The sequence below is a fragment of the Hoplias malabaricus genome, chromosome 14 (genome assembly GCF_029633855.1).
Source record: "Hoplias malabaricus isolate fHopMal1 chromosome 14, fHopMal1.hap1, whole genome shotgun sequence".
Taxonomy (NCBI): domain Eukaryota; kingdom Metazoa; phylum Chordata; class Actinopteri; order Characiformes; family Erythrinidae; genus Hoplias; species Hoplias malabaricus.
In genome coordinates, this window is record NC_089813.1 from 30,980,872 (window position 1) to 31,007,641 (window position 26,770).

Here is a 26,770-nt window from a genome sequence, read left to right on the forward strand (position 1 = left end):
TGAATTATCCTTGCATTTACCTGTCGGTGCCAAAAATAAGATTATACCAGTTAGCAAAGTGATTTGCTGAAAGACATTTCAGTAGGGCCAATATTGCATGATAACAGTACTCTGAATACTGCAGCACTGGTTCTAATCAAAAGTGGTGCAAATACAGAATGGTTCGCTGGAAAGCACAAAGCTTTAAGAATCCTGAACAAAACCCGTTAAAAGAACTAGATTTTGTGCAAAAGGGCAAAAAGGAACCTGTGAAGGAATGGAACTATTTCACTTTATCTTAAAACCTAACAATTAACTGTGGGGTAATGGCAATAATTTACTCCAGATTTATGCTATAATGCGAGATACTGCCACTAGTGACTGAGTCTCTGCATATTACTGCTTAAAAATGCATTCATCGTTTACAAATCGCTTATCCAGTTCAGAGTACGGTACCTTGAACCTACCTGGAATCACTGGGTTCAAAGCAAGAACACACCCTGGAAGGGGTACCAGTCCTTTGCGTGGTGACACACTGACATACACACACACACACCTATGGACACTTCTGAGCATCCAATCTACCTACCAACGAGTTTTTGGACCTTGAGACTCCTCACAGTCAGTCAATGAGAATGGGCTATAATCCACCACCTCAGGACCTTGGAGCTGTGCGACAGGGACACTAACTGCAGCATTACCGTGCCGTCCTTACTTAAATATATGATCAATTTAGAAAATTAATACCTTTACAATGGCAGAATTTGTGTGATCAGCAACAGTATATCCATGAATGTATTCAACATGGCAATGCTTCCATGGTGGCAACTGTAGTGCTGTTCCACCATATCCACCCTAATGTATCTAAAGCTATATTTAACTTTCTTGTCAGTACTTTGTCAATTACTTGTCAGTATTTTTTAATTTCAGTTGCACCCTCTCTGAATAACAAGATGCAATCAAGCTGGGAAGGTGAAATCCAGCACATGCGAAACCAGCCACTGAATTATTTTGACCTGGGGCTAAAAACACTGGTCAGTTTAAAATAGCTGGGGGTAAAAGATTTGTATTGGTAACCCATAAAGCCAGCGATTTCTTTTATCTGTTTACCCTGAATTAAGCTTGTAATGTGAATATAGCCAAAGCCACTTTAACGCTGTTTGAAATGCGTCACTGCACGCTTGAACTGCAAGCAAAAGATACACATGTACACATTAGTCAACAAAATGACCACCTGCACTTATAGGTTTAAAAGTAGCCTGCTACTACATTTACAGACAAATGCCTGTTAGATTTAATTATTTATATTTTTACTACAGGCACACACAAACACCTCAGTGGATTCACACACTTCACAATGTGGTCAACACCTCATATCATTTGCACTTTTTTTATCTAATGGCTTATGAAAGCACTACAAATACAAACTAAACCACTAGCAGCCCATTCAGCAGTGTATCCACATTCCTTTAAACCCAAAGGGGAGATTCTACAGCAGTCTTGTAATGAAGACCCATTGAGCCAAACCAATCGAGACATTATTTGAGAGTAAGCCATGCGCTCAAAGGCTGTAAACAGCACAATGAGAAACCAATTCCACTGATCACGTCCAGCAGTAAGCCACCTCATTTCCTGCACACACAACTCTTACCATAAAAACACCCTCTGAACTGTGAGCAATGCACAACTCACACCCTCTCCTGCTTCTACTTAGGGAATTTTCAAGTGACTTTCCCAGCTAATGTGTGTTATATAAACATGGTTTAAGGATTAGGTACAAACTTGGCTTTAATGTTATCATTACGATTTGTGCTGAACAGTTAGTCAGAAACAAGGCTGGCTAAGCTAATGTGACCTTGAGTGTCATGAAAGGTACCAATAAATAAAATGTATTATTATTATTATTATTAATCCCCCCCCGTAGTGCTCAAAGCATCCAGTGCATATGACACTAAGCTAAAGTCACAAACTGCATTTATAGATCCTCCTCTGTGTGAAGGGAAAAACATGGAGGGGGTCCAAACACCCGCAATCAATTACAGATTTGGCATGCAGGCCAAGGCAGGGACAGGCTTCCTTCCTGTATCACTGCTCGCTGAAAACATGATGGAGGACAAGGGCATGAGTAGAGAGAACGGAAGAAGATTCACCCTAAAAATGGACTGTTCTTTCCAACATTTCCTGTGACAAATGCAAAACCAAAAGTAAAAAATAAATAAATAAATAATAAAAATGCTTAAAACTGAATCATATGCCAAAACCATAATTCTTATTGGCCTTCATTTTGTACAGATGATATTTACAAGAGAAGCATTTTCAATACTGACTGAACACCTGACTAGTATGACCCAACAGTGACGTCCAAGTCATAGATCAAGCCACAATTTTAATGTACATATGACAGCAAAGAGAGGAATATCAGGCAATATTACACATTCTTTTGCCATTCCAAGCCCTAAACAACTACTCTATTATAAAGCTATAATAGTGCCCTTCAAGCCATAAAGTAAAAGCAGCCTAGATGAGGAAATTACTGTGATCATTTTTCATTCAGACAGTCCCTGAACACTAGCAGGCTCTGCTATCACACAAGAGAGTGGGCTTCATTTGGAAATCATTAGGGTGGCCAAACTAGAAGATCATGCTGATTTAGAAACATCTGGAGAGATTATAGCAGAAGGACGTTGCTGCTGCATCTCTTCTCTTATGTCCATTTAATTAAGTGCAGTTTGTTCTTTAAGATGGTTCCTTTGTGTTGGCTAGACATTTGGGAATGGAGGGGGCTGAGACACACATGACACATCCCACCCCCTCTTCCTGCACTGACTTAACCCTTATTTAAAGGAGAAAGAGCACCCCCATACATGGAAAACACTGTGAAGGTGACTTTGAATGAGGATCAATCACATGAACGCATAAAAGACATTAAAATAATGGCTCTGTCAATACAAAGAAAACCTTGCACTGTCTGCTGAGATTACCAATCGGACAAAATGTTGTTATTTGGCATGACTAGTCAGATAGAGAAAACCAACAACAAGACTGCGTACATGCATATTTTAATATAATCTTGGGATGAAGGTGGACTCTCCTAGACAGGTAGAACTATCTAAACTTGTCTGTAAAACACAATAGGTTTTTAAATAAGCTCACAAAATACGAAAACAATCCACCACCTTGGATTGAAACAGATGGAGGTAGGGTACCCAACAAGCAATTAAACTGAGAACGTCACTTGACTTAAAAAATACTTGATGGTTACATATTTAAACCTAGAGGAAGCTTAGGGCACTGTGCTCTGGGAATAGAGCACTGTAGGAGATTACTGTGGAAACATACAAACCACACCAGTCCTATACAAAACCACAACTCACTTTGCATGTTAGTATGCAGGTCACTGAGTGCCTCAAACTTTCACTTGTCTGATTTTTAACAGGCTGGGTCTCCTAGAAGAGAAGTATAAAACTGTCTCTGAAACAACAATCAAGGTGAGTGAATGTACATTCCCAGTGCATTCTGAGGAAGTCAAATGATTCTGGGAATGTTTCCACAGGCGGTAAACACAGCAATGCATGTCATCTAGATAAAAGGTAGAGGGGGGAAAGAATCTAGTTCTCCATGTTTTCTTTCTCGCCCTCTCTCTGTAAACAGGGACGAACGATCCGTCAGGGCTGTTGAGGGGCCCTGTAAATGTGAATGGGGGAGAGTCTGAGAACAATGAACTCTATTACCCTTCCATGCAGAGCTATAGCCAATTCCCAGAGAGCTGACTGTTCTCAGCCTGAATTCATTTTCCCCATTCCTGAGAGGAGAACAATGCAGACCGATGGCTCAGGTCTAGGACTAATTAATTATTTAAGAAATACATTATTGGGCTGTGGGATACTGGTAGGTAGTCAGATCTTGCTATGTGACATACATTTTCAATGAAAATAATACAGACAAATAGCAAGGGTGGGTTCTGCATGCCCCCATGCTACAATGACAAGGCCTTTGTTCTGCTGAGTCATGTTAGAATTCACAGGGTTACAATTTTGTTGAATTTTGTTGAAAAGCTGGTGATGCAGGCAAGGAAAACATCCTGCTTGAGAACCTTGATTTATGTAAGCCAAACCAAGGTATAGAGTATATAATTAAAGTTCTGTGTAATCAAGATATTTTCATTCCCATAGAAACAAGAATCTCAGACTTAAAGTAGAAAATTCTTATGTACATGAAATCATTTGTATTTTTACAATGCCAAAAGTTACAGTTTGTCTAAAACGAAATTTTGTCTCACCAGTGTGCTGTATACTACACTGGTGACGGCTGACAGCTGCAGCTCAATAGGAGACAAACACAGATGTTAAGAACCATGATTTGTGAAAAGCATAACCACATCATTGATGGTATCATTCATTCATGGTATCCCTTACAGGCTATCCTCACTCCCTTCTCTAGTCCTCTCCTCCTATTTCTCTGCTAGCTCATAGGAATTTGGTGGCAAATTAAGTCTAATATAGCGGCTTAAAAAATTGTTATCCAATTAGCAGGTTCATTATTGGAGTTCCTGCTAAGTAGTGAATTAGCAAATAGAGGCACCAGAGACAACAATACCCCTTTGCTTCGTCTAATTTTCAAAAACGTGTCTTCTAGTGCTGAATATGTAATAAACTAACAGTCTTAGTGTATAAAAATGGCACAGACACTACAAGTGTTAGGAATTCCCCAAAAATGATGGCATGCCACAATTAGTCATGTAAAATCACACAAAACATCACGTCTAGTATGGACAATCTGACTCCAGTTCTGGTTTATTTCGAGAATTGTTTGGATTTTCCAAAAGAACGTCAAGTGATGTGTAAGGGACTTCTATACATAGAAGCAGCTTTGGTTTAAGCAAACAGAGGTGCTGCTGCACTTGCCTTCCTTTTGTTAGTGGAGACAAGAGGTATCCAGGATACAGCTGTGTTTGGAAAGACACTGCACACATAGAAGAATATGCAATCAAAGCATTCCCTTTTTCAATGTTTGCTACAAAACAGCTTTTACGTATTCTAAAACTCCTAGAACTCAAGTCTCATGTATGCAAAGAGTTATAGACCCTTCAAGACTTGGTGGTCTTCCATAATACAGTGGTCGCCCTCAAACTAATAACCATCCAATTAGACCATCATAACAGTATTCAGCTTTGCATGTCTGTTTATGTCAACTCTGACATTAAAGCTGAATAAATCTTTGTTATGCGATACAGACACACATTTATGTCCAGCTGCTAGCCTTTCACAGAGTGCCAGAAAGCAACGAGAGAGTCAAGCAGGAAGATTATAGACTACAAAGCTCTGCTTGTGAAAAGCTTCAAGTCAAAACACAGACAAAACAGCAAGAGCCTGTGTATGCCTAGGACAGTGTGAAGAGCTTCAGTTGTTTTAATCTGGGCAGGAACATCATAATCACTTTAAAGTTGGTCAAATTATGCCTGCAGAGAACATTCAAAAGAATTAAATGATCAAGATAAATAAATACATAAGACTAAAAGCAATCAGATAATTGGTTACCTGATCTTTTGGCTTTATTTAACTTTATTTATTCATTCATTCATTATCTGTAACCGCTTATCCAGTTCAGGGTCGCAGTGGGTCCAGAGCCTACCTGGAATCATTGGGCGCAAGACGGGAATACACCCTGGAGGGGGCTTAATTTATTTATATTTATTAAAATAGAACAATGTAAAACTATTGCTCAATTTAACAACAAAAAAAGACATGAAAGATCTGATCACCTTCATGCAGAAAACTGCACTGTATTCAAAACAGAGTTATATGCAAAAGTCAGAGACCTCCTCATCTTTAAATTCTAAAACAACTTGAATGTGTGTGTAAGAGCAAGAGATTTTATTGAAAAATTAAAGCAAACACTCCAAAATAATAGAAGCTGTAATAAAAGGCATGTAGTGGACAGATTTACTCCTGAATAGTTATTTTTATTTTATATAACTGATAATTACATACAAAGGAGGACTCTGATGTCTGTAAAGTGCAGTAAAGTGATCCATATCTGTTAAGAGGAAAAAAATATATATATAACATAACTGTGTGTTATCTACTTTGTGGTTAAAGGCAGATTAAAAGGGAAAGTTCCTGTAAAACCACCCGATTAAAAATAAACCAATATCACTTGCTTTACACACAACAATAAATACAGAAGTAACATACAACAACTCTGTTTCAACATTTACATGCATTAAGTTCACTGTGACTTTGTTTGTTTCTGTGTGTGTGTGTGTGTGTGTGTGTGTGTGTGTGTAGAAATTCACCCTGACAGCTTGGCTTCACCATTAGACCTGGCACACACAAATCATGTCACTGAGCCTCACCTGCCTGAACCCCAGGTAACAAAGATTACTACAACTCAGCAACCTGCACACTTACACAAAGCCAGACAGAGTGATCTAAGCTCAGTAAGAACACTAATGAATGGAAAAAATACTGATGCCAAATCTAAACCAGGGATAACCCATATGTCCAATCCATGATTTATCTCAGGTAGCAGATGATGATGTTGTTTTTAAGAACATATTCAACAATCATAACATCTAGAATCTGAAAAGTACAATATTAATATACAATTATCGTCTTTTGTTTTTCAAATCTACTTTTTACAAAGCAAATTAGTCATAGTCAGTTTTCACTCCCCCGTTAGCTGTCATAATCCACTAGATACGAAGACTGTCACAACAGCTTTTCCAACTGTAAATGCAGCCTAACTGCACAGGTTAAGTTTATGAGGACAATATTACATAATTCACTGAATGCTCTAGGACACAATTACTATTTAAAACAGCAGTCGTAGCAAAAGCACTCAAATATTATATTGCTATTTAGGGTGTAACAGAGCCCATTTAATGTGGAAATGAGCCTGGCACCATAACAGGGAACAGTGTACACTTCATGTTGGTGGAATTGGAATTTTGAGTTTGTAATTCTGGATACAATGCATAATGTTTTGCCTTAGACATTTTGTTTGTCATTAAAAATAAAACAAAATTATTAAATCAGCGCATATCTACAACTATGGCAATGTTTACAAGAGCATAAACAGTACTTTTCAGACTACGCTCACTTCAGTGTGGTTCCCAATCTCACCTCCCAATACTGATTTCACCCCCTGGTTAAGGGCTCTTGGAGAGTGAATTTGGGATGAGGAGGTGAAATTTGGCACCAAATCATGTCTCCGTCACTGTGCCATGGTTCCCCTCACACAAAACAATCCCATGTTACTTGCTGGGCCAGTAGAGCTGCTCATGCGGCACTGTTCCTAAGTTTGATTGATGCTGTAACTTACTTGAAGATTTGAAACTGCAGTAATAGCATAATTTATTGATTTATTTATTTTTAAACAGGTGAATTACATATGTTAATATCTTACAATAATAATGTGCATCCCTAAAGTAAATTATGGTTATGTAGATATTCTAAAACAACACCAATTTCTGAAAAATGACCATTGGACACACAAAGAGATAAGCATATTTAATGTCACTGCTGCTTTGCTTTCATCTCACTAGACCGGACGCTCACGATGTACAGCTTGTTTTCAGTGCACAGGTGTTAAAACTACCAGTCATAATAGGCTTATTTTGTGGTTTCCTAACCAAACTATCTACATCTGCCAGTGAACATACTAAGCCGGTGCGAACAAGAGCTGGCAGGAGGCGCTTAAGCCATCATGGAGACAGCCAACCAGAGACTGAACAGTCCTGCCAAGGACAGAGGATTAGCTTTAATGGAACTCTCTTAAAAAAGTGGACACCTTCTCCTGCAGTTACCTTAACTGACTAAGGCAAGGTGGTTTATATTGTGTGTAAAAGAATTTCTCTGATACAGATAAAACCAATCTCAAAACTGATTTAAATCCTTTATTTTTGGAAAGGGGCAATTTCAACTTATATTTTATGAACCATAAACCCCTTGCTGTCCTGGCCTTTGTCCATGAATCTAACATATACAATGACTGAAGACAGAAGTACTTCATGTTGCCTGAGTCAGTAGGAGGAGGTCTTTCAAGTGTTGTTCTCCTCACGGTAAGGCCATACTGCAGCCTTCTAGATGTGTATCACAGTATGAGAAAACAATTTTGCATACTGTGAATGCTCAGACTTATCAATCCATCATACGTCTCACTCTCACACACAAAATCAAAATCTCTTTTCCAAGATGGAAAGTGTTCAAACAGGTTTAACCAGTCTGGTGTGAAGTAAATCATCATATAAACAAATGATACAGCTGCTCCATTGCAAAAACCATTCACCATGCAGCACCGAGGCCTTAAAAGTCTGAAATTATGTAATCCACATATTTATTCTGTACATTGAATTATGGAGATGAGAAATTTTATGTAACTGGTCCCTAGTCGTTTGTCTGTGATTGTTTAGCTTCATGATGTCGGTTTCCTGTTCATAGCCGAATATGTGATTGAGTTCCCAACATGTCTTTGTTCTGCCAGATTCAGCCATGCTTCCCCTCACAGCTCCAGGCGACCCCTGGGATCACACAGCCAACGATCTAAGTCCTGAGCACTGGCCAGCCCTGAAACTGCAGTGTTACGCACTTTGAGCTGGACATCAACCCTGTCCTTACAAACTGTTTTCCCTTGTTAATGTGAACCACCACTCCCTTACACACAGTTCCAGATCCACACCCAAACCTCACTGATGACCTAAACTAAACGCAAGCTAATTACCACCTGTTCTTTACTAAGGGACAGGCAGATTTCCCAAACTAACTTTGGCTGATTTCTTTACAATCCCTGTGGCTGTGTCCAGTAAGAAACGTGTAAAAATATATTAGTACAAAAGTAATTCGGCCACTGATTAACATTCAGATTCTCAGAGATAGTGTGAGCATATGTCAACATACAAAACAGAACTTGAGTAAGAACATCAGTAATCAGCAAATACGTAGTTGACTCAGCAATTTTCACTATAACCATTTATACTTCTAACAATATTTTTAGAACAAAATGATTCACTGAACTTTATGTATGCAATTATGCTCAAATAGTAAAATAAGACAAACTACTTGTGCTTTTCCACTGCATGGGACCAGCTCTACTCAACACAAATCTACTTGCTCAGGATTACATTATATAGTGCCAAAGTGTAGCTGATGACATTCACAAACATGTTCTCTAATGGTAACCACAAGCTTTGAAAACTTATTGTATATATACACATGTTGTTGTTGTTGTTGTGTTTAAGATTGAACACAGCTTTGCCCCCTAGTTCAGACAGATCAGTGGAGATTTTACTTTTTTGCTCCATGCTTTTCTTGTGGGAGTTTGTCAGCCACCAATCCAAGGCGCGTTTGAACCTCTTCAAAACACCATAGTGTAATATAATGAGCAGCCATTGCGAGACAGATAAAAACCAATGTGATCACTACTGTAGCTTGGAGATTTTACAAGCATCTTGTGTGTGCTGGAGGTCTGCATTTTGTCATATGCATCCAGGAATATTGGTTAAAAAAATAAATTTTTCACCTACAATTAATCACATTAAATATTGTTAGGAAGAAAACTAAAAGCACTTGAAGGGGGAAGACATTAAATTCCATGAAAAATGTATTAAAATGAAACAAGAGAAGAATTACATGGAAAGTCTAAGAACAGGCTTTGGGACCTCGGCAATGAATCAAAACCAGTAAATAATGGGCTTTGATTTTCTGTGTTTGTGGAGAGTCAGCAGAAGCCCATCAGAGACAGCACAGAATTAATTACTGCGCAGAATTGACTGTACAAATTTGGGGAAATGTGCAGAATCTAAACAAAACGTTGGAGAATGTATTATATAGTCCACACCAAACACCAGCCTACCAACGTCATAGCAATGCAAGTTTTATTACTTAATGGTTGTTGAAAGGGCAAAAAATATCCCAGATATTTCAATGCTGCGTAAGCTCAGTATTTTACACTTGTCCTATACAAGAAATGCAGAAAGTTAAAAACAATTAAACAGATAATTTCTCCCCACTTTTACCCTGTTTATGGGGTTTTGTTAATTTGCCAGAATTCATTTCACTTGTGAAATAAGTAATCAACCCCATGGACGACCAGTTACAGTTTGGTTTTGTTCCAAAGACAGTCTCAAACAAATGAAATCAGACCGCCAAGGTTCCTTAAGTCAGAAATCTAACTCCAACAGCTTGCAGAACAGGGCTTTTGAGCTGCAGACAGGCAGGTTGAGTTAGGGTAATATCTAAGCAACTTTGAGACATTACAGTGTTTATGTAAAAATTGAATAATATTCTCAGACATTATAATCAAGGTTAGATTTTGAGTTCTCAGTTTTGAGAAGTGATGACATGAATGACTGAAGCCAGGAACAGAAGGGCTCTCTCTCTCTCTCTCTCTCTCTCTCTCTCTCTGAACACATATCCTTCCAGATACTGGGCCTATAACGTCCAGATGAATCTGGGGGCGTTGAATGTTCAACCCACATCAAGCAAACAGCAGAAAGCTGTGTGCAGTGTCTCCAGCTCTCTCTCCGGCGTATTGTTCCTGGAGTCACTGCTCCGACCGCCGCTGAAACACTGGGCAACACCCAGGCTCCACACAGGGAACCTTCCAGGGGCTTCATTGTCCTTGTTCCGATGTAAAGTACCGACAAAGCAGCAGTCTGACTAAAAATATCTTGTCACGAATGGCGGTTTTTGTCAGTGGAATAAGACACATTACCGAAAACATACGTGGCATTATTAAAACAATACTTGTGTCTGCGATATGACTCCTCCACTCCTAGCACGGCTAGTCCACATTACCGAGAAGGACTGCGTGGATGGAAGTACAAGGTGAACGTGCGGTAAATGTTAACGTTAGTCTGAGCCCGGACCACTCATATGTTATTGACGCCTGTTAAAAATGTAGATATTCTGGTTAAAAGACATGTACCAACGGAGCTTTTTTAACCTCGTATCCGCATTGTTTCGGCACCTGACAATCACCGACAATGACTTCAACCCAGAACCATAACTCACTACTCCGAGTAGAAAAAACCGTCTGCTCAAATAACACACGTAGGAAAAAAATAAGCAGGTGAAAACGCTGGTCCCAAAAGTCCACCTCGGTGTGCCTGATAAACAGAGTGTAAAAACCTGAGGTAACTAACCGCCTTCGTGGCTGTGGCAGAACCACGAAAGGTTTAATTACATTTAGGCCAACTAAAGGAATAACGCCAAACCCTTCCCAAACACTGCCGTTGGTAAAGCCGCTCCTTTGTCTAAACACGGTTTCTGAGATGAAGTTAGCCAGCTAGCTCCGTCTATAAGATCTAACATGAGAGATTTGTGTGAACGTTGGCCAAGGTAACTTAAGCCTACCAGCAGCTCTCTTTCACACCAAATAAAAGCGGCGAGACTTTCAGTGCTGACAAAAGCCAACGATACTTAATCGTTTCTTACCCACAGGTCCGTTCCCCAACTCATTTTCAATGCGCTGAAGAAATAAAGCTCCTAAACTGTGAAGGTTTTCCCAGCTTCGGGCAGAGTGTCTCCGTCGTGTTAAACAGCAGCAGCTCTACGACTTCTCCATTTCCCACACAGGACACGGCTAGGACTCTCAACTCCGCAACGCCAGAAAAAAATGCCTTCCAAAATCGAGGGAGGATGGGCCAAAGCTTGACCAATGCCTCCCCCGTGTGTTCAATTCTTGGTAGTTCCCTGCTCTTCGGGTTTTTCAAGTGGGTTTCTAGAGCAGGAGACAGGGCGAGAGCAGGACTCTGTTGCTGTGGCTCTATGTGGATGGCTCTCCTGTGCTGGCCTAAATGATTCAAAACTATTATTTATTTATTCATTTATTTGCATTTTGTGTCATGGATAAGATTTATTTTCAAGGTTGGATGGACATGTCAAATCTGATCTTTTCAAATAAGATTTGAGTAACGTTCAAATGTGGTCCCAAGTCATATGTATCTGATTTGTGGTCGTGCAGCATGACAGTGAATGATTAGATTGGATTTCATGTCTCATTTTGCCTGTAAGCATGCTTTCATCACAAGTCAGCACCAGCAGCAATGTACAGGCTGTGTTGCAAACGGCTCCAAGGTTCCTACATACTGCACTGAATGTTAGAAAAGGAGCTGTTCCTGTGATAGCAGTGTATAAATGTATTTGCATTAGACATACTGTGCAGTACTTGAGTGTAGAAGCTGTTATTGAAGGACCTACTACACAGGGCTGTGTGAATGTAGCCACTGAAGCCAGAATTAGCATTGGTTTAAATTTAAAATCTGTGTGTACATTTTGATAAATCTTTTCATCATTCTTGAAAGATTTATATTTTTTATCCAATGAATTCATTCATTGTCCAATATCCAGTTCAGAGTCACAGTGGGTCTGGAGCTTACCCTGAATCACTGGACACAAGGCAGGGACACACCCTGGAGGGGGTGCCAGTCGTTTGCAGTGAGACACACACACACACTTTTGAGTAGCCAATCCACCTACCAACATGTGTTTTTTGAACCGTGGGAAGAACCGGAGCACCCTGAGGTCATGGCAAAATAATTTTTTTTACACTCATTACCATTATTTACAGCTTTTTTGAGTTCCTACTTAAACTTTACATAGACTAAATATCACGAGGCATAATGTGTATTGTGAAAATGTTTGTGAAAACTGAAGATATATTTTTGCCTTGTCACACAACAGTAGCAGCCACTTTACTACAACAAAGCTTAGGCACCGTTACAGTAAATCATTTTGTATCAATGCTGACGTTCCATGTATGAAGGAGGTGTTAATGTTATTTCCACTGAACATTACTTTAGAATGTACTTAAATAGAAAATGTAAAAAATATATAAACAAATAAAGAAAAATAATATAGGTTTCAAATGATTTTAATTATTTACATCAAGTGTAACACTGAGGGAGCACTTCACAGTTATATACTATTTAAAAGTGAGCTTTAAATTAGAATCACACAAAATATATATTTTTACATAACAGAAAAATACTGTTAATTTGTCAACCTCTGCCCTTTTTAAATCCCTGTTAAAATTCACATATTCAAAATTAAGAGTGTTCCATTTGTCATTGCACTTGAAGGACTGCAGAGGTGGCCTTTGGTATATAAAATCTACATAATCATAATTAAAAAAAAATATCTACAAACTAAAAACCTCACCATACAAAAGACAATCTTCCAGGATTCAATATTTTAAAAGAAACGCATAAATAAAAAACAAACATAAATAAGAAAGACAGTGTCAAAATTAAAAATGCAGAGTGAAATTCAGCATTTCAACTGAAACAAGTCCTTAGTGAAATGATGGATTGTATGTACTAACAAAACATGTTCAGTACGTACTGTAAGATGGCTTTGATCATGGAGAAGCAAAACAACAGGACTGGGAATTTCTGTTTGACCATTTTCCACAGATCTTAAAACCCCCACAAAAGACATTAATATAAATGTCTGTTTTCATAGCTGGCAACTTATGAGAATGATAACCATTCTTTCTATAGGGAACATTTACTCAATCAATAATTAAGCAGGGACAATAAAACATATGCACTGTGTTATTAAATGGCTTAACTGAAAACCACTCCCAAAGATCACGGAGGAACATGAGAAAACTAGAAATAATCTTAAACCCTTTCCCCCACCAACTGGTAAAACACCAATTTCATGTGAATATTTACAATAGACCTTTAGCTATTTAAACACACGGGACCTTTGTTGATAATTTGGATATTTAATATGCTAACTGAATTGTAGTATTTCAGCTACATTTCCTAAAATGTTTGCCTCAGATGGAGATCCACCAAAATGGGATAATTCCATTAAATCTAGTCAATGAATCAATCCCAAAATGGCAGCACGCTGAAAAATTCCACGTTTCTTTCATGTAAAGGGCAAAAGATGGCACATATTTCTCTTGAAGTTTGAACACCAGATGGCTCTGGAGTTACTTAACATATGAACAGAGTAACCATAGCCCGCTGCCATCTACATGGTGTATTTTAAATATTTCTGTTTTGTAACAAAGAAATCTCTTACAAAAGGCACCATGAAAGCCTGGGGAAAAATGAGTATCTCAGAGAAAATGGCCAAACAAAAATTGAATTGGAGTTTCTGAATTGCTCCCTAAATTGTTATGCACATTGTTCTGCTACAGAGGAACTGAAACTCAGAGATGAAAGATAAAACACAATAACATTTCCATATTACATCCCATAGATGATTTAACGCAAGGCCAACAACCTCTGCGCTTAAAATGGCATCCAGTGTAAAAAGTACAAAATGTTAACAATATTGCAACGCTTCAGACTTTGAGTGTTTCAAGATGAGAACAAATGAGAAAAGCAATTGCACCCTGTTATTAGATCATCTGTAATCTTACATTACGCTATAAGGGTTTTATATTGTGAAAAGGCTGAAACTGATACAACTGTGTACTTAAATACAGTAGCAATTCATGATTTCAGGGGCAAACCAAGGCATACACAATAATGCAACATTCTTGTCTTTGTCAGATGGATACATTCATGTTGTAAATGCTCAGATGGGGACCTTTGTTTTCATATCAACATTTCCTGTCAGGAACAATATCCTTCTGCTCACCCAACCACCAGAGGACTTTACAATATCTAAACAAATATGACCTTTCAATGCTTTTTGTGGATACGGAAATAACACACATTTATATCTACAACAACATAGAAAACAAACTGTGCTTTTAATGAAAAATAATTTAAAATTCAAGTTTACATATGAAAACATTCTAAAGTTTAAAAACAATGTAGAAATCAATGTGCTATAGAGATGGCAGTTTATGGTGTCAAATGTAGCAATATTGCAGTAAAGTTGTGTTTTTTGTGTGTGTTTTTTTGCAGTGAGTGTCCAGTCACAGTGGAAAAACACAGTGTCCGAAGCTGTGCCTGTGTTCCTTCTGGACAAATAAAAATCTGTTCATAAAAATATGCACAGGTCTCACTGACGTAACATTCTTCAACAAACACCAGCAAACCCAGTTGTTGAGGTCAGGAGCCACTAAGGTTTGAAGCCAATAATCAATATTCCCATGCCCAAAGTGGGGAAAAAAAAGAAAAAGGAAAAAAAAAAAAAAACAGCACATTTTGGGTACTGAAAAGTTTTTGGCGTAATTATAAACAATGGCTTACAAATCATATTAAAATACACTTTACCTTAGGCAAATTATTTTACACTATGGCTATGGCACAAGCACACCCATTGTGCCAAATGTAATGAAATCATAATCAAAGTGGCTCTACATATCTATCAGTGTGGTACATGTAAACATATAATCAACAAATATGGTTACTGAAATGAATATGCCTCCTTGATTCTCCCTATTCACAGTTTGTTTGGCCTACTGTTCTTATTCTGAACATGCTCAAGTGAAATTTTTAGATTATGTTTATTGAATAATGTTTGGTCAGTGTTCCAACACTCTTAGACTGATGCTGATTCTGTAGATGTTATAACAAATGGAATAGATACTCTCCACAGAAAGACCACAATGCACTGAAAATTCCAGTAGTGGATCAGTATACGTGTCTTGTCTGACTGGATAACAATCTTTAAAGGTCACTTAAATAAAACGGGCAATGACACTTATTCCATTCTAACTGAAGGCCTTTTAGTTCTTAAAAAATAATGCACAAACATTTTGAACATACTAATTGCCATATTCTTTACCACCACTCTTCAGTAAATGCTAAATGTGTTTGCAAAATGTATGTATTAAATCATGTTAAAGGTGACACTGACTGCATGACATATGCAGAAGGCTCAGTACTGCTTATTTAAAACTGAATGGCGTACAATGAACCCCAACATGCCTGATTGAATTCTACTGAGTGGATCAGGTTTATATTGAGACACAGACAATATCCAGTTATTGTTTTGTGAGTAAATGGTGTGACAATCCCAACAGTCAAAAAAATCTTTCTAATGCCGTTGTATAAATGCAAGAAATAAACTGAAGAATGGGTATTAATTAGTCTCTATTCTGTCCAGCCTGTCGCAAAATAAGTAGCTAAAACTGCATAAAAGGGACAGTGACTGTAAATTGGATTTTGATAATAAGCTTATATAGAAGTGTAAAATTCTGTTCCCACTTGGCGATTTCAAAGAGAAGGTCAACTGTAAACAATGAAGGAGGGAAAGAGACTATCTGTAGTGATTTTACTGAGGTACTTCTTAGAGATTACTCTCTTTCGCCAATCTTTTAAACAAAATGTTACATATATAAAAAAAATCTCTGAAAAGTTTTGAGGGGCAGGTTGGGAGTTGGGGAGAAAGTGGACCCACCACTACCTTTGCACCACATCACTGATCTCTCTAATACAAGAGTGCAAGTTGTCAAGGGCGGGGCTTGTCCCAGCTCCACCAGTAGAAGAAGCCCGTAATTCCTGAAGACTCAGTTCCAATTTGCCCACTGCCTCACGGAACGCAAACTTGTTCCGTGTTTGTGGAATGCAGTCTACATAGCCTGAGCAGTAGTCTAGCAACTGGTGACCAGCGTCCAGGACAAGGCTACTGGAGGAGGACTCAGTACTGTTGTGAAGAGCGCTGCTCAAGTACTCTGCACATTCCAGAAGAGCCTCCTTGCTGATCTTTTCTAGGGGCACACGCTCGGCCTGCTGCCGAGTCCTTCTCAGTGTCAGCTTGGAGGAGGACGCAGGGACTGAGCCACCAGAGGCACCATTGGCCATCTTGGTTGGGGCATTTGTGCTACCAGGGGAAGCAGTGAGCAATGGAGGCACTTGAGGTGGTGGTATGCATGGTCGTGCCCCTCCTGCCCCTCTCCCTGACCTTTTGAGCCCATCTCCGTTCAACTCCAGAGCAATAGCGGCTTCTTCTGCTCCATCTGCACTGTAAGCATGCTGGAGGGAGCGTAGCAGTGTCGGTGGAGGAGGTGGGGCACACTTGGGCTTGACAAGTCGAGGCCGGTCACGGTCGCTGCTGCTATCAGGTAGCAGCTTGAATCGGTTGCCCTGAGAGTCCACCCCAACCAGGTGCACATCAGCTGGGCTGTGCTTTAAGGTCGGGGAGATCAGAACTGGGACTTTGTGGTTGTGTGGACCCACCATGGATCCTGTGGTGGAGGTTTTGGATGGAGAAGGCCAGCCAAGTCTTTCATCCTGTCCGTCTTTACCCCGTGAATGAGCGTCTGATTCAGCCTCGCCCCCCACACCTGGTGCCCTGACACCTCCTGACACCCCACGTGGCAACAGCTTGGCTTTGGGCCTGTCCCGTATCTGTGCTGTGCCTTCGTCCAGCTTCTTTAGCAGGGCATCAGAAGGCCGAGCGGCACCATTCTCCGGCTGTGAAGCAGTGGAGGCTGTGCGTTCCAAAGTTGGCTTGCTACGGTTCCTGGGTAGGGTGAGTGCCATGCGCTCCAAATCTGGCAGGCCAGCAGACATGGAGGATGTTGAGTTAGAGCGAGGGAAAGGCTTGGCCCCTCCACTCCCTGAATCATCAGCTGAAGAGGTCTTCCCTGTGCGTAACCCAAGTGTCTTTTTAATAAGGCGAGGAGTGAAAAAACCTGCCAAGCCTGCCCAACTACTGCTGCTGCCCACCTGCGATGAAGCACCACCGGAATTGGACCCTGATGTTTTTTGCCCAAACGTGGCACCACAGCAGCGTGACTGGACATGGTTTCCTTCTCCGTGAGATGGAGAGAAGCCTAGGCCATCCGTCTGGGGTAGAGGCGGAGAAGCACTGAAGCCAGCTGCGGGATCGTACTTTTTGTGTGGCTGTGTGTCCATGTCCCGGAAGGAGTTGCTCCTCTCAGGAGGCACCGGGACGTTGTGCTGAGGCTGAAATGAGGAAGAGGATGAGGATGAAGACATGGATTTCTTTTTCATGAAGGAACTGAAAAAACCAGCTTTCCGATCACGGGTGAAGCTGGCATCCAATTGGTCTTCAAGGAGGCTGGAAGGAGATTTGTCTCTCTGTTTGCGGGGTAAAGCAGGAGAGCTGTTGGAACGACCATCACCAGCTAGAATAGATGCAGCAAGTCCTAAAGACGAAACAACAAAGCTCAAGTCAGAGATCAACAAGGGGTCAAACTCTTTAAATTAAAGCAGAGTAATCTCACACAACTGACACTGAAATAGTGCATCACAATCATGAAAATGAATAGCATTTAGGCAAGTTATGTCAGAATAGTGGTTTAATCCACTTTTGGGGAACTCTAGCTAATGTAAATTTCTTTCTTCCCACAGTTCTCCAGGCTGATATCTGTAAAATATTAAGTGCCTAGAGGCTTGATTCGTCTTTATTTCCCTATTAATAATGAACTGGGGCTTTAGGAGAGATGGTGGAATATTATGTAAGTCATGATAATACAGAGAATGTAATATGTATAATATTTTTTAAAGATTTAACCATATGAATAAACATCAAGCATACTGTCATCATGAAAACCTTGTCTACAGTAGGTCTCTCCAATTGGTTAGAGAAGGAAATTAATATCCTTAGTTTCATATTAAAATTTATGTTGTAAAAATTTTATTCCAAGTAATTTTGAAATTGGCCATTCACAAATGTTCACAATGTAAATGACAGCTAGCACTGATAAATGAAAAAAGTGTTTAATTGTATTTTAATTTAAATGAAAAGCAACACACCATGCAATGAGTTTTATATATCTATATAATATAAAATACATGCTTCTAAAAAGTAAAACACACACACACACGGGTGAGTCAAAAGGACACACTTTTATCCGAATACCCCAGCAAGTAATGAGTGAGAAGCTTTTGAGCTATGTGTGAAACACGGCCGCCATCTTGAAAGCCACCATATTGGATCAAGGGCAAGTTTTCTCCAATGGGAAGGCAGCATATCAAAGAAATAAAAGGGTGTCCTGCATATATATATATATAGTTTTTTTTTTTAATACACACACCAATAATTCTTCACGCTGGTAAACATGCAGTTGTATTTGAAGTTGGAACTGAGAGGTGCTTCTGCATACTTTCTTAGTGATTGGCAATGCACAAGGACAATATAGTAAAAGACTAATAATAATAAAGTTACAAAGAGAAAAAAAACATGAAAATGATTTATTTACAAATTGTACATCATTTTCTAAGGTGAACCAACCTGCAACATTTCTGATACAGTTTCATTATTATAATTCTATTTTGAACATAAAACCAAATTAAATGAAATAACACTTTCTGGACATTAACTCACCCTATTTATGGACTTAGCAAGACCCACTGATTAATATTAACTGAACAGATTTTTAAATCTGAGATTAACCAGTGTCTTAGAAACTGATCCTAAAATGTAGTCTGTACTTTTCTAAACTATGGTACATGTGTAAAATAGTTATAATGCAAATAATACAAAATAAGTATTTACATGCTTTTTTTCTGCAGAAAGATTTGCTCATAAATTCCCCACAATAAATAAATCCCCCTTAATACAGTACACTAAAATATTTAAATAATGCAAATATAAGTACACCTATGCTTGTATGTATGTAGTTCCACTTTTTAGTCTAAGAGGAACACTACTCCCATTCTCTTGAGCCTGCGTTGGGCTCTTGAGTGGTAGAGCCAGGCCGATGTACCTGCAGGGCCGTGGGCTCCTGGCTCCTGCTGGCTGTCCAGCCCCTCTGCAGTTTCCTTATTGTCAGAGTGCTTCTTCTGTGGGCGTGACTTACAGGGAAGCAGGGGCTGGTCGTGACCAAATGCATGCACTGCCCCACCCTTACCAGAAGAGGCAGTCTTACACAGCTCCTCTGCCACTTCTGCAAAACAAGAGTTAATGGAGAGATGTTGTGAGTCAACTGCAAATCACCTGGGATAGAGAAAAGTCTCTAACTCAGGTCCTAGTGCTGATGCCATTTTGCCATTTGTAATAAAGGAAATCAGTTACTTTGATTTAGTACTGGACATTTTTAAAAGGTGCAACTAGTGTTAAAAGTGATAAAAAAATGCGCTAAACCATATATTGCTACTGTTTATAAAACAACAACAAAAAAAATAATTACAGCCATAATGCCATCAACTAATAAATATGCTTCGACAATAAGGCTAAGAGCTGAAGCTGGAAGACTTAGCACTACCTTCTGATATGCTGGAATCATGGAACATGGTTTCAAAAGCCTGATGGGTTTCTGCAAATGACGGCCTGTCGAGTGGGCTCCACTGCCAACCTGAAAATGCATATGATTATACATTAATCAAAATAAACCACAAAGGAAGAGACACTGCATATTAAATGAAATGTCATAATAATGTGTGTACATAAATGTGTGTATATCTTAAGCACATTTGCCCTGAGCTAAAAATATGACCAATGAAGCCAAAAACATTATGCAGTGCACTCACAGGCTCTCATGAGCTCATAGACTTTGGGAGGACAGCCTTCTGGTTGCTCCATACGGTAGCCCTTCTCCAGCAGGTCATATACCTGAGACAGGTCAATACCAGGGTAGGGAGACATGCCGTAGGTCGCAATTTCCCATAGCAGCACTCCAAATGCTACAGAACACACACAAAACACAATTAGACACACTGCTTTCATTTTCACTGTTCACATTTGAACAATAACTCTATCACTTTCTCAGATAACTAATAATCCATCCGATCTACACGGATCGTTCTGGAATGAAGAAACACTGACCCCAGACATCGGACTTGATGGAGAAGGTGTTGTAGGCCAGGCTCTCTGGTGCAGTCCACTTGATGGGGAACTTGGCTCCAGCATGAGCTTTGTATATGTCTCCTGTCATCAACCGGCTCAAACCAAAATCCGCTACTTTAACCACATGATTCTCCCCTACCAGACAGTTTCGTGCTGCCAGATCCCTGAGGATTGAGAGAGAAAGAAAAGTGAGAACATATTTCATATGTCCTCCATGACATTAAACAAGCAACATGGAGGTTAGGTGAATTGGTTTCTCTAGTAACTGTCCTGATGTGCGAGTGAATGAATAACTGTATGTGTGTGAGTGAATGTGTATGCGCCCAGATATGGACTGAGGCTCTATCCTGGGTGAAATCCTAATGCCCGATGCAGTCCTCCATATGGATGGTCATTCCTGGTCGAGAGTAAACTGTGCGCATTTGGCTGCCACTTCTCGCCAGTGTGTGTGTGTGGATTAAATGTTGAGTGTTGATTGTAAAGCGTCATTGGGTTTCTAGAAAGGCACTATATAAATGTAACATTAATAATACTTTAAATAAATAAATAAATAAATAAATAAATAAATAAAGTTTGCAAAGACCTGAGCTACATGCAGGACTAAGTGAAAATGCCTTTATTTAAAAAAAGAAAAATAAATAAATAAATAAATAAATGAATGAAAGTAGGAAAAACACACCTCTCTCCAAAATCCTATTAAGTGTGTGTTAAATAAAATTTGATATTAAGAAATCTTTATGATTTGTTTTATTTTTTTTTTACTTTTTGACAAAAGCAAAAGTCACCTAGCTTGGTTCTATGGTTAAGTCAAAAGTAAAAAGATAAGAGAACCCAACAGACAACTTATTAAACTATAGTTTATTTTTTTGGGAATGCCTTGGTAAAAATAAGTAGTTTTCAAAAGGAAAATGTGCAAGATGTGTATGGGCATTGGGCAGTGTTCAAAGCTTCAGTCTGGGGGTGGGGGTGTATAAGACCATGCCAACTCTTCTGTGATGCAAAATTCTGAACAATAATTTTTAATAATTAAGTATTCAATGCATAGTCCAGTGCAGCTATGGCACTGTCTGGATTCCTACAACTATGCACTTGGATTATTTGGTACATCATCTTTACCTGTGGATGAAGTTCTTTTTCTCCAAGTACTCCATGGCAGAAGAAATCTGAGTGGCCATGTAAAGCAGCACTACTGCATTCACCTCTTCCCGATCACACTCTCGCAGGTAGTCCAGCAGGTTGCCGTGAAGCATGTACTCAGTAACTATGTAGAATGGAGGCTCCAGAGTACACACTCCTACACAAGTAGACCAACATCAACCCATTAAGTTCTCCATGAGCAAATAATTGTAGAAGAATGTTACATGAGACTGGTGCATTAAATTATGTGATTATTAAAAAACGGTTCATGTTAGTAGCACTAACCAAGTAGCTGCACCAAATTGGGGTGTTTCACCTCCTTCATAACAGCAGCCTCTTTTAGGAACTCCTCCACTTCCATAGTGTCTTCCTGTAATGCAAGTGTATAGCATTGTAATTCAAATTATTACATTATTGTTACTCAGCTCAAATCAAAACAAAACAAGTGTCAAATGGGAAGAAGTATAAAGCAAACCTTGAGTGTTTTAACTGCGACAGTGAGGTTGTATTTCTTCCAGACGCCTACATAGACCTCGCCATATTGTCCTCCTCCTAGCTTGTGCTTCATGGTGATGTCTGTCCGCTCCATCTCCCACTTGTCGTGGATGGGGGAGACTCCATAAACAGTGGGCTTGTTGCATTTTGGGGCAGGGTAGTGAAGTGTGGTCACTAGACCATCTGCTACAGTGGAATGATGATGAACCAGCTCAGCCAATGTGCTAAACCTACTCTCAGACGTTACATACACCTGAGAGAGAGAGGGAGACAAAGGGGTTAGTTATAAAATGTATACAAATTTAAAAAATAAAAAATAAATGAAGGCAGAAGAGGGAGAAGGAACAAGATGGAGGGAGAGTTAAAGAAATGGTGGGGTATGTATATAAAATGGTTGATAAAGAAATGATAAAAAGTTGTACCTTGCCATCAGAGGCTGTGTTGATGCGGTAGTGGTAGACTCTGCCCTCATAGCGCAATGAGATGGACAGCTGCCCGGGGCTGCTCTCACTCTCCCGCACCAGAAAGCTGCCATTGATGAGGCTGCTGAGCAGGTACTCTGCAGCACTGCGGGACACAGGCCCGTGATACCAGCTGTGTTTCTCTAGACTGTTCACCGGAGTGATGTAATTACTGGGAACCCAGCCCTGCCCATTCTTAGACCGTACTTCGCTCCACTCCCCATTCTGGTTGTAGCCCAGCACCCGCAGTTTCTCTCCTGGAATAGACAGACGGATATACTATTCAAGATTTCTTAACTGGATGAAGAAGCAAATGTGTATAGTTTGCACTGAGACCTACATAAAGTGACAGAGAGAGCGAGACAGAGAGAGAGAGAGATTCTTGAATCTTGAGAGGCTTGAGTCTACTGAACTGGCTATATAAAGGACTACATCTGTAGAAGACCTTTATTCAGCTTCAGAGAAGAGATCTTCACTCAAATTATTTCTCTCCTTTAGAACAGCATTCTATTCTTATCCCACCACCTCTTTTATCTCAATTTCTCTCCCTCTCTAGCCTGATGGATTATAATGCTTGTAAGTCTTTACTAATATCTCTTCCTGCAGCAATGGATATCCTAAATTGACTATCACCAGTAATGTCTCCAAAAACCCAGAGTGGCCCATTTCTCTCCATACTGACACAAAAGGGGCCAGTCTTACTATATTACAGCCTTTAGGCTTTAGTGGGCAGTGGCATGGTACTACAGAGATACAGACAGATTAAAACGTAGCCACTAAACACTAGAACCCTCACTCTGATCAGGCCCGTCTGTGTTTACCCACCTGCTACAAGACCAGCTGGGAGGATTATAGGCTGTGTGGGCATTAGCGTTACACACTGAGCTAGGAGTGTCCAAGCTCACCTCTGACTCATGCTATGAACATTAGCCTCATTTACAACAGCCTGGTATGAGGCGTTGGCATTACTGAGGAATTAAATAGAGAAACGGTGTTCCTGTTTTTTTTTTGTGTGTGTATGTGTTGCTTCATTAAAAGTAAAAGGTTCAAAATGTCAATACTAGCAGTAGCCTGCCTGGCTTTGATCACATGGTGCTGCAGCAAGGGTGGGACTTGAAATAAAGAGGAAACAATGCCCAATTTTGTCCCACTTTAAATGCTAAAGAAAAACTATTTCTAATTTCTATGAATAAACAAGGGTACACAGGGTCACTGATGCAAAGCAACAGTTTTTCACCTCATGACCATGACATAAATCTTTATGTAAGCCAAGTGTGTCAGGTGGTTTTCATCTAGAAATCAAAAACAAGTGTAGGTTATGTATTGAAACAAGACTATTTTGCTCTGATGATGAAAACAACACCAAGAGAAACATCTAGTAAACCTTTACAATCCAGATACAGAAAGATTTGTTGTTTAACCCTTGTGTAATACTGGATACCTGTGTTTCAATACTGCCACTGCATGTAAGTATCAAAGGGTGGGGGAGCTTAGATTAAGACCAACCTGAGACACTAGGCAACTTCATTTAAACCGTACCTTTTGTAATGCTTAATGTATTGTCACCACTAGCGACAAAGTCGTAAAGTGCGACAAAGAGGTTGGGGTCACTCTCTGCAGCACCAAGCAGGTTCTCCTTAGAGCTCCAACGCACTGCCTCCGTCAGCGCAGTTGAGTCCAGCCCAAATGGCCTGTGCAGGGCTTCTGTCCCAAACAGAGAGAGGGAGGGAGAGAGGGAGAGAGAGAGAGAGAAATAAAAAATAATGAACACGTCAGACCCAAAAAAAAAAAAAAAAAAAAAAAAAAAAAAGTGTGAAAACGGTTTGGAAAAAGGACGCTATGGTATGATAAGACGTCAAACAAGGCAGTTCCTCTGGGATGGGCCAAAAGGCTGAGTCAGAAAGATGCATGAGGGAGGGAAGAGGAAAAAGAAGGAATGACAAATGAATGAGCTTAAAGATATGCAGGAGAACAGAGAACCTAAGGGTGGAGAGAATGCGAGTCACAGCATGTAGAAAAGATGAAGAAATAAGACAATGTAATATTACAGCAAACATTTCATATTATAGGCATTACACAGACCCCATACTAATCCACATATAAAACCCACACATGGCATCACAACGTGCAATCCATTTACAGACACAAATATCCCTCTGAGTAATCCATATGGATATGTAGTCCAAATTTCCAAATTATAATCCAAACAATCCAAATCCTTTTAGTTCAAACCAGTGATCTTCCAACGCGGACAACCACTGAAAGATAAGTATACCTGGAAAATTATAGCGAGCCACGTCCTGAAGTCTGGGGCCCAGTGGGCCGGTCAGCCTTCTCCTGTCTTCTTCAAAGCTGCTGTTGGAAGGTAGCGCCCGCAGTGGCATAATCTTCTAAGCCCTCTCCTAGGAGAACTAATGATTGTACCTTTTTTTCTTTCCCAAAGAGAACCAAGAAGGGAGTTGGTGAGTTAGGGATGTGCGAGAGGTCTGTGTGAGAGAGATTTTGTCCAAGCTTGTATATATGGAGCGAAGAGGAGGGGCCAAGGGCGCATGGTTGGAAAAATAATGCTGGGGAACTTCCACTCCTCCTCCACTGCCCAAGCATGCCTATGTCTACTGGCCTTCCTTCACAGCTGTCTGCCAGCCACACACTCGAATCTACATTTGCGGGGGAAAAAACATGTCTAGGCAGCTGCGTCCGATAACTACCACAACGTAAGCAAGGGAAAGTGTGAAGAGGCAAAAAAGAAGGCCAATAGCTGTTGTCAAGGCCAAGGGTGGGGAAGATGTGAAGCAGACTGCCTCAATAAATGTGAACATAATTAATTATCATTCAAATTTCATACTTTTAATAAAAACAATAATATTATTTTAGATGCAGTTTTATAATTATAATAAATGTTAGTGTTAATTACTGCTCTAATGCATATTTGATGTATATATTGTACGCCACAGGTACATAAATGTTTGACGACATTTGTATACTGCTCTAAAATATCTACATTTTATTCGTTTTACTAATTTATGAACCTATAAAATAACTGCCACATTTCTCTGAGAAGACTGTAATCCCACTTCCTACATTTTTCCATAAACATAAGTCAACATCTGTAAAACCTTTTTGCTTGGGCTTTCTTGGCTATACATTCATAAACTTATATGCTGTGTGTAACTGTCTATTTTTCCTATTCTGTCAGGGTTTAAGAACAGGGTAATTTACACTCTAACCTATTTGTATATTAGCTAGTTTACAAACTCTGACTGAACACAAAGCACTTATGTAAGTTGCTCTCAATATATTTACATTTCTGCTAAATGTCATAAATGTAAAACACTGAAGTGCTTTCTCACCATAGGCCAAACACACACTACGCTGACCACCTGCTCTAGAATATAGACATAAGGAAACAAATATATTTTTTTACCATTTAAATCACAAAAATCTTTATATTACAAACACAACATGTACCCGAAAAATCATTCAGCCCTAACCCTACAGCAAGTTTGTCCTCGCAACCAAAGACATAAATGAAATGAACAACACCTTGTACACTGTGAACTAGAGATGATAATTAAATCTCCCAAAAAACATGGAAAGTTGGTAGAATGCCAGTGTTTACACGAGTAGAAACATGCTGCTAAGATCTGCATGTTAAGGCAGACCACACCAGAAAATGTTCACCCCACCTTGGTTCCGATAAATCATCCAATGTTCTCCGGTCCTGGTCATCTGACTCATCCATAGTTCCCAGTACATGGTCGCAGTAAAACAAGTCCAAAACCCATCCACACCTAGTCCAAACCCTGTCAAATTTGTTTCTTGATCCTATAAATTTTAGTCCAGTTGAGGCCTCAGGGTTGTAGATGCTAGAGTCCCCGCAGAAAAGAAGCAAAAAAGGATTGACACACTCCTGTCTGATGATGCTCTTTTGGGAGCCAGAGGCCTTCACTTTAGCTCTTTGATGTGGCTCAGAACTCCAAGAAAGCTCCTGGAAGACTGATCCACCACAGCCCCATGTCTACATGGTAA

At 39.7% G+C, this 26,770-nt stretch overlaps 2 protein-coding genes across 8 annotated transcripts in view; both read right to left on the reverse strand.

Moving 5' to 3' along the window:
• The window catches only part of fnbp1l (formin binding protein 1-like), a 47,676-nt gene extending 36,008 nt beyond the window's left edge, over window positions 1-11,668 (reverse strand). For 3 of the 4 annotated variants that reach the window (XM_066643658.1, XM_066643657.1, XM_066643656.1), the window contains exon 1: window positions 11,415-11,667. In XM_066643658.1, the coding sequence (XP_066499755.1) occupies window positions 11,415-11,438 (24 nt within the window). In that variant the 5' untranslated portion in view covers window positions 11,439-11,667. Of the gene's footprint in view, window positions 1-11,414 lie in introns of all 4 variants that reach the window. The other variant, XM_066643659.1, reaches the window with a different exon arrangement.
• Window positions 11,669-12,873: 1,205 nt separating this feature from the next.
• abl2 (c-abl oncogene 2, non-receptor tyrosine kinase) overlaps window positions 12,874-26,770 on the reverse strand; it is a 35,800-nt gene continuing 21,903 nt past the window's right edge. Inside the window, exons 1-11 of one of the 4 annotated variants that reach the window (XM_066643591.1) lie at window positions 25,017-25,217; window positions 24,281-24,442; window positions 22,703-22,998; window positions 22,261-22,533; window positions 22,071-22,155; window positions 21,765-21,942; window positions 20,628-20,812; window positions 20,333-20,485; window positions 20,068-20,157; window positions 19,570-19,749; window positions 12,874-18,006 (exon numbers count right to left, since the gene is read on the reverse strand). In XM_066643591.1, coding sequence (XP_066499688.1) covers window positions 16,295-18,006; window positions 19,570-19,749; window positions 20,068-20,157; window positions 20,333-20,485; window positions 20,628-20,812; window positions 21,765-21,942; window positions 22,071-22,155; window positions 22,261-22,533; window positions 22,703-22,998; window positions 24,281-24,442; window positions 25,017-25,125 — 3,423 coding nt within the window. In that variant the 5' untranslated portion in view covers window positions 25,126-25,217 and the 3' untranslated portion in view covers window positions 12,874-16,294. Of the gene's footprint in view, window positions 18,007-19,569; window positions 19,750-20,067; window positions 20,158-20,332; window positions 20,486-20,627; window positions 20,813-21,764; window positions 21,943-22,070; window positions 22,156-22,260; window positions 22,534-22,702; window positions 22,999-24,280; window positions 24,446-25,016; window positions 25,218-26,770 lie in introns of those variants that run through there. The other 3 variants (XM_066643590.1, XM_066643589.1, XM_066643588.1) reach the window with 3 other exon arrangements.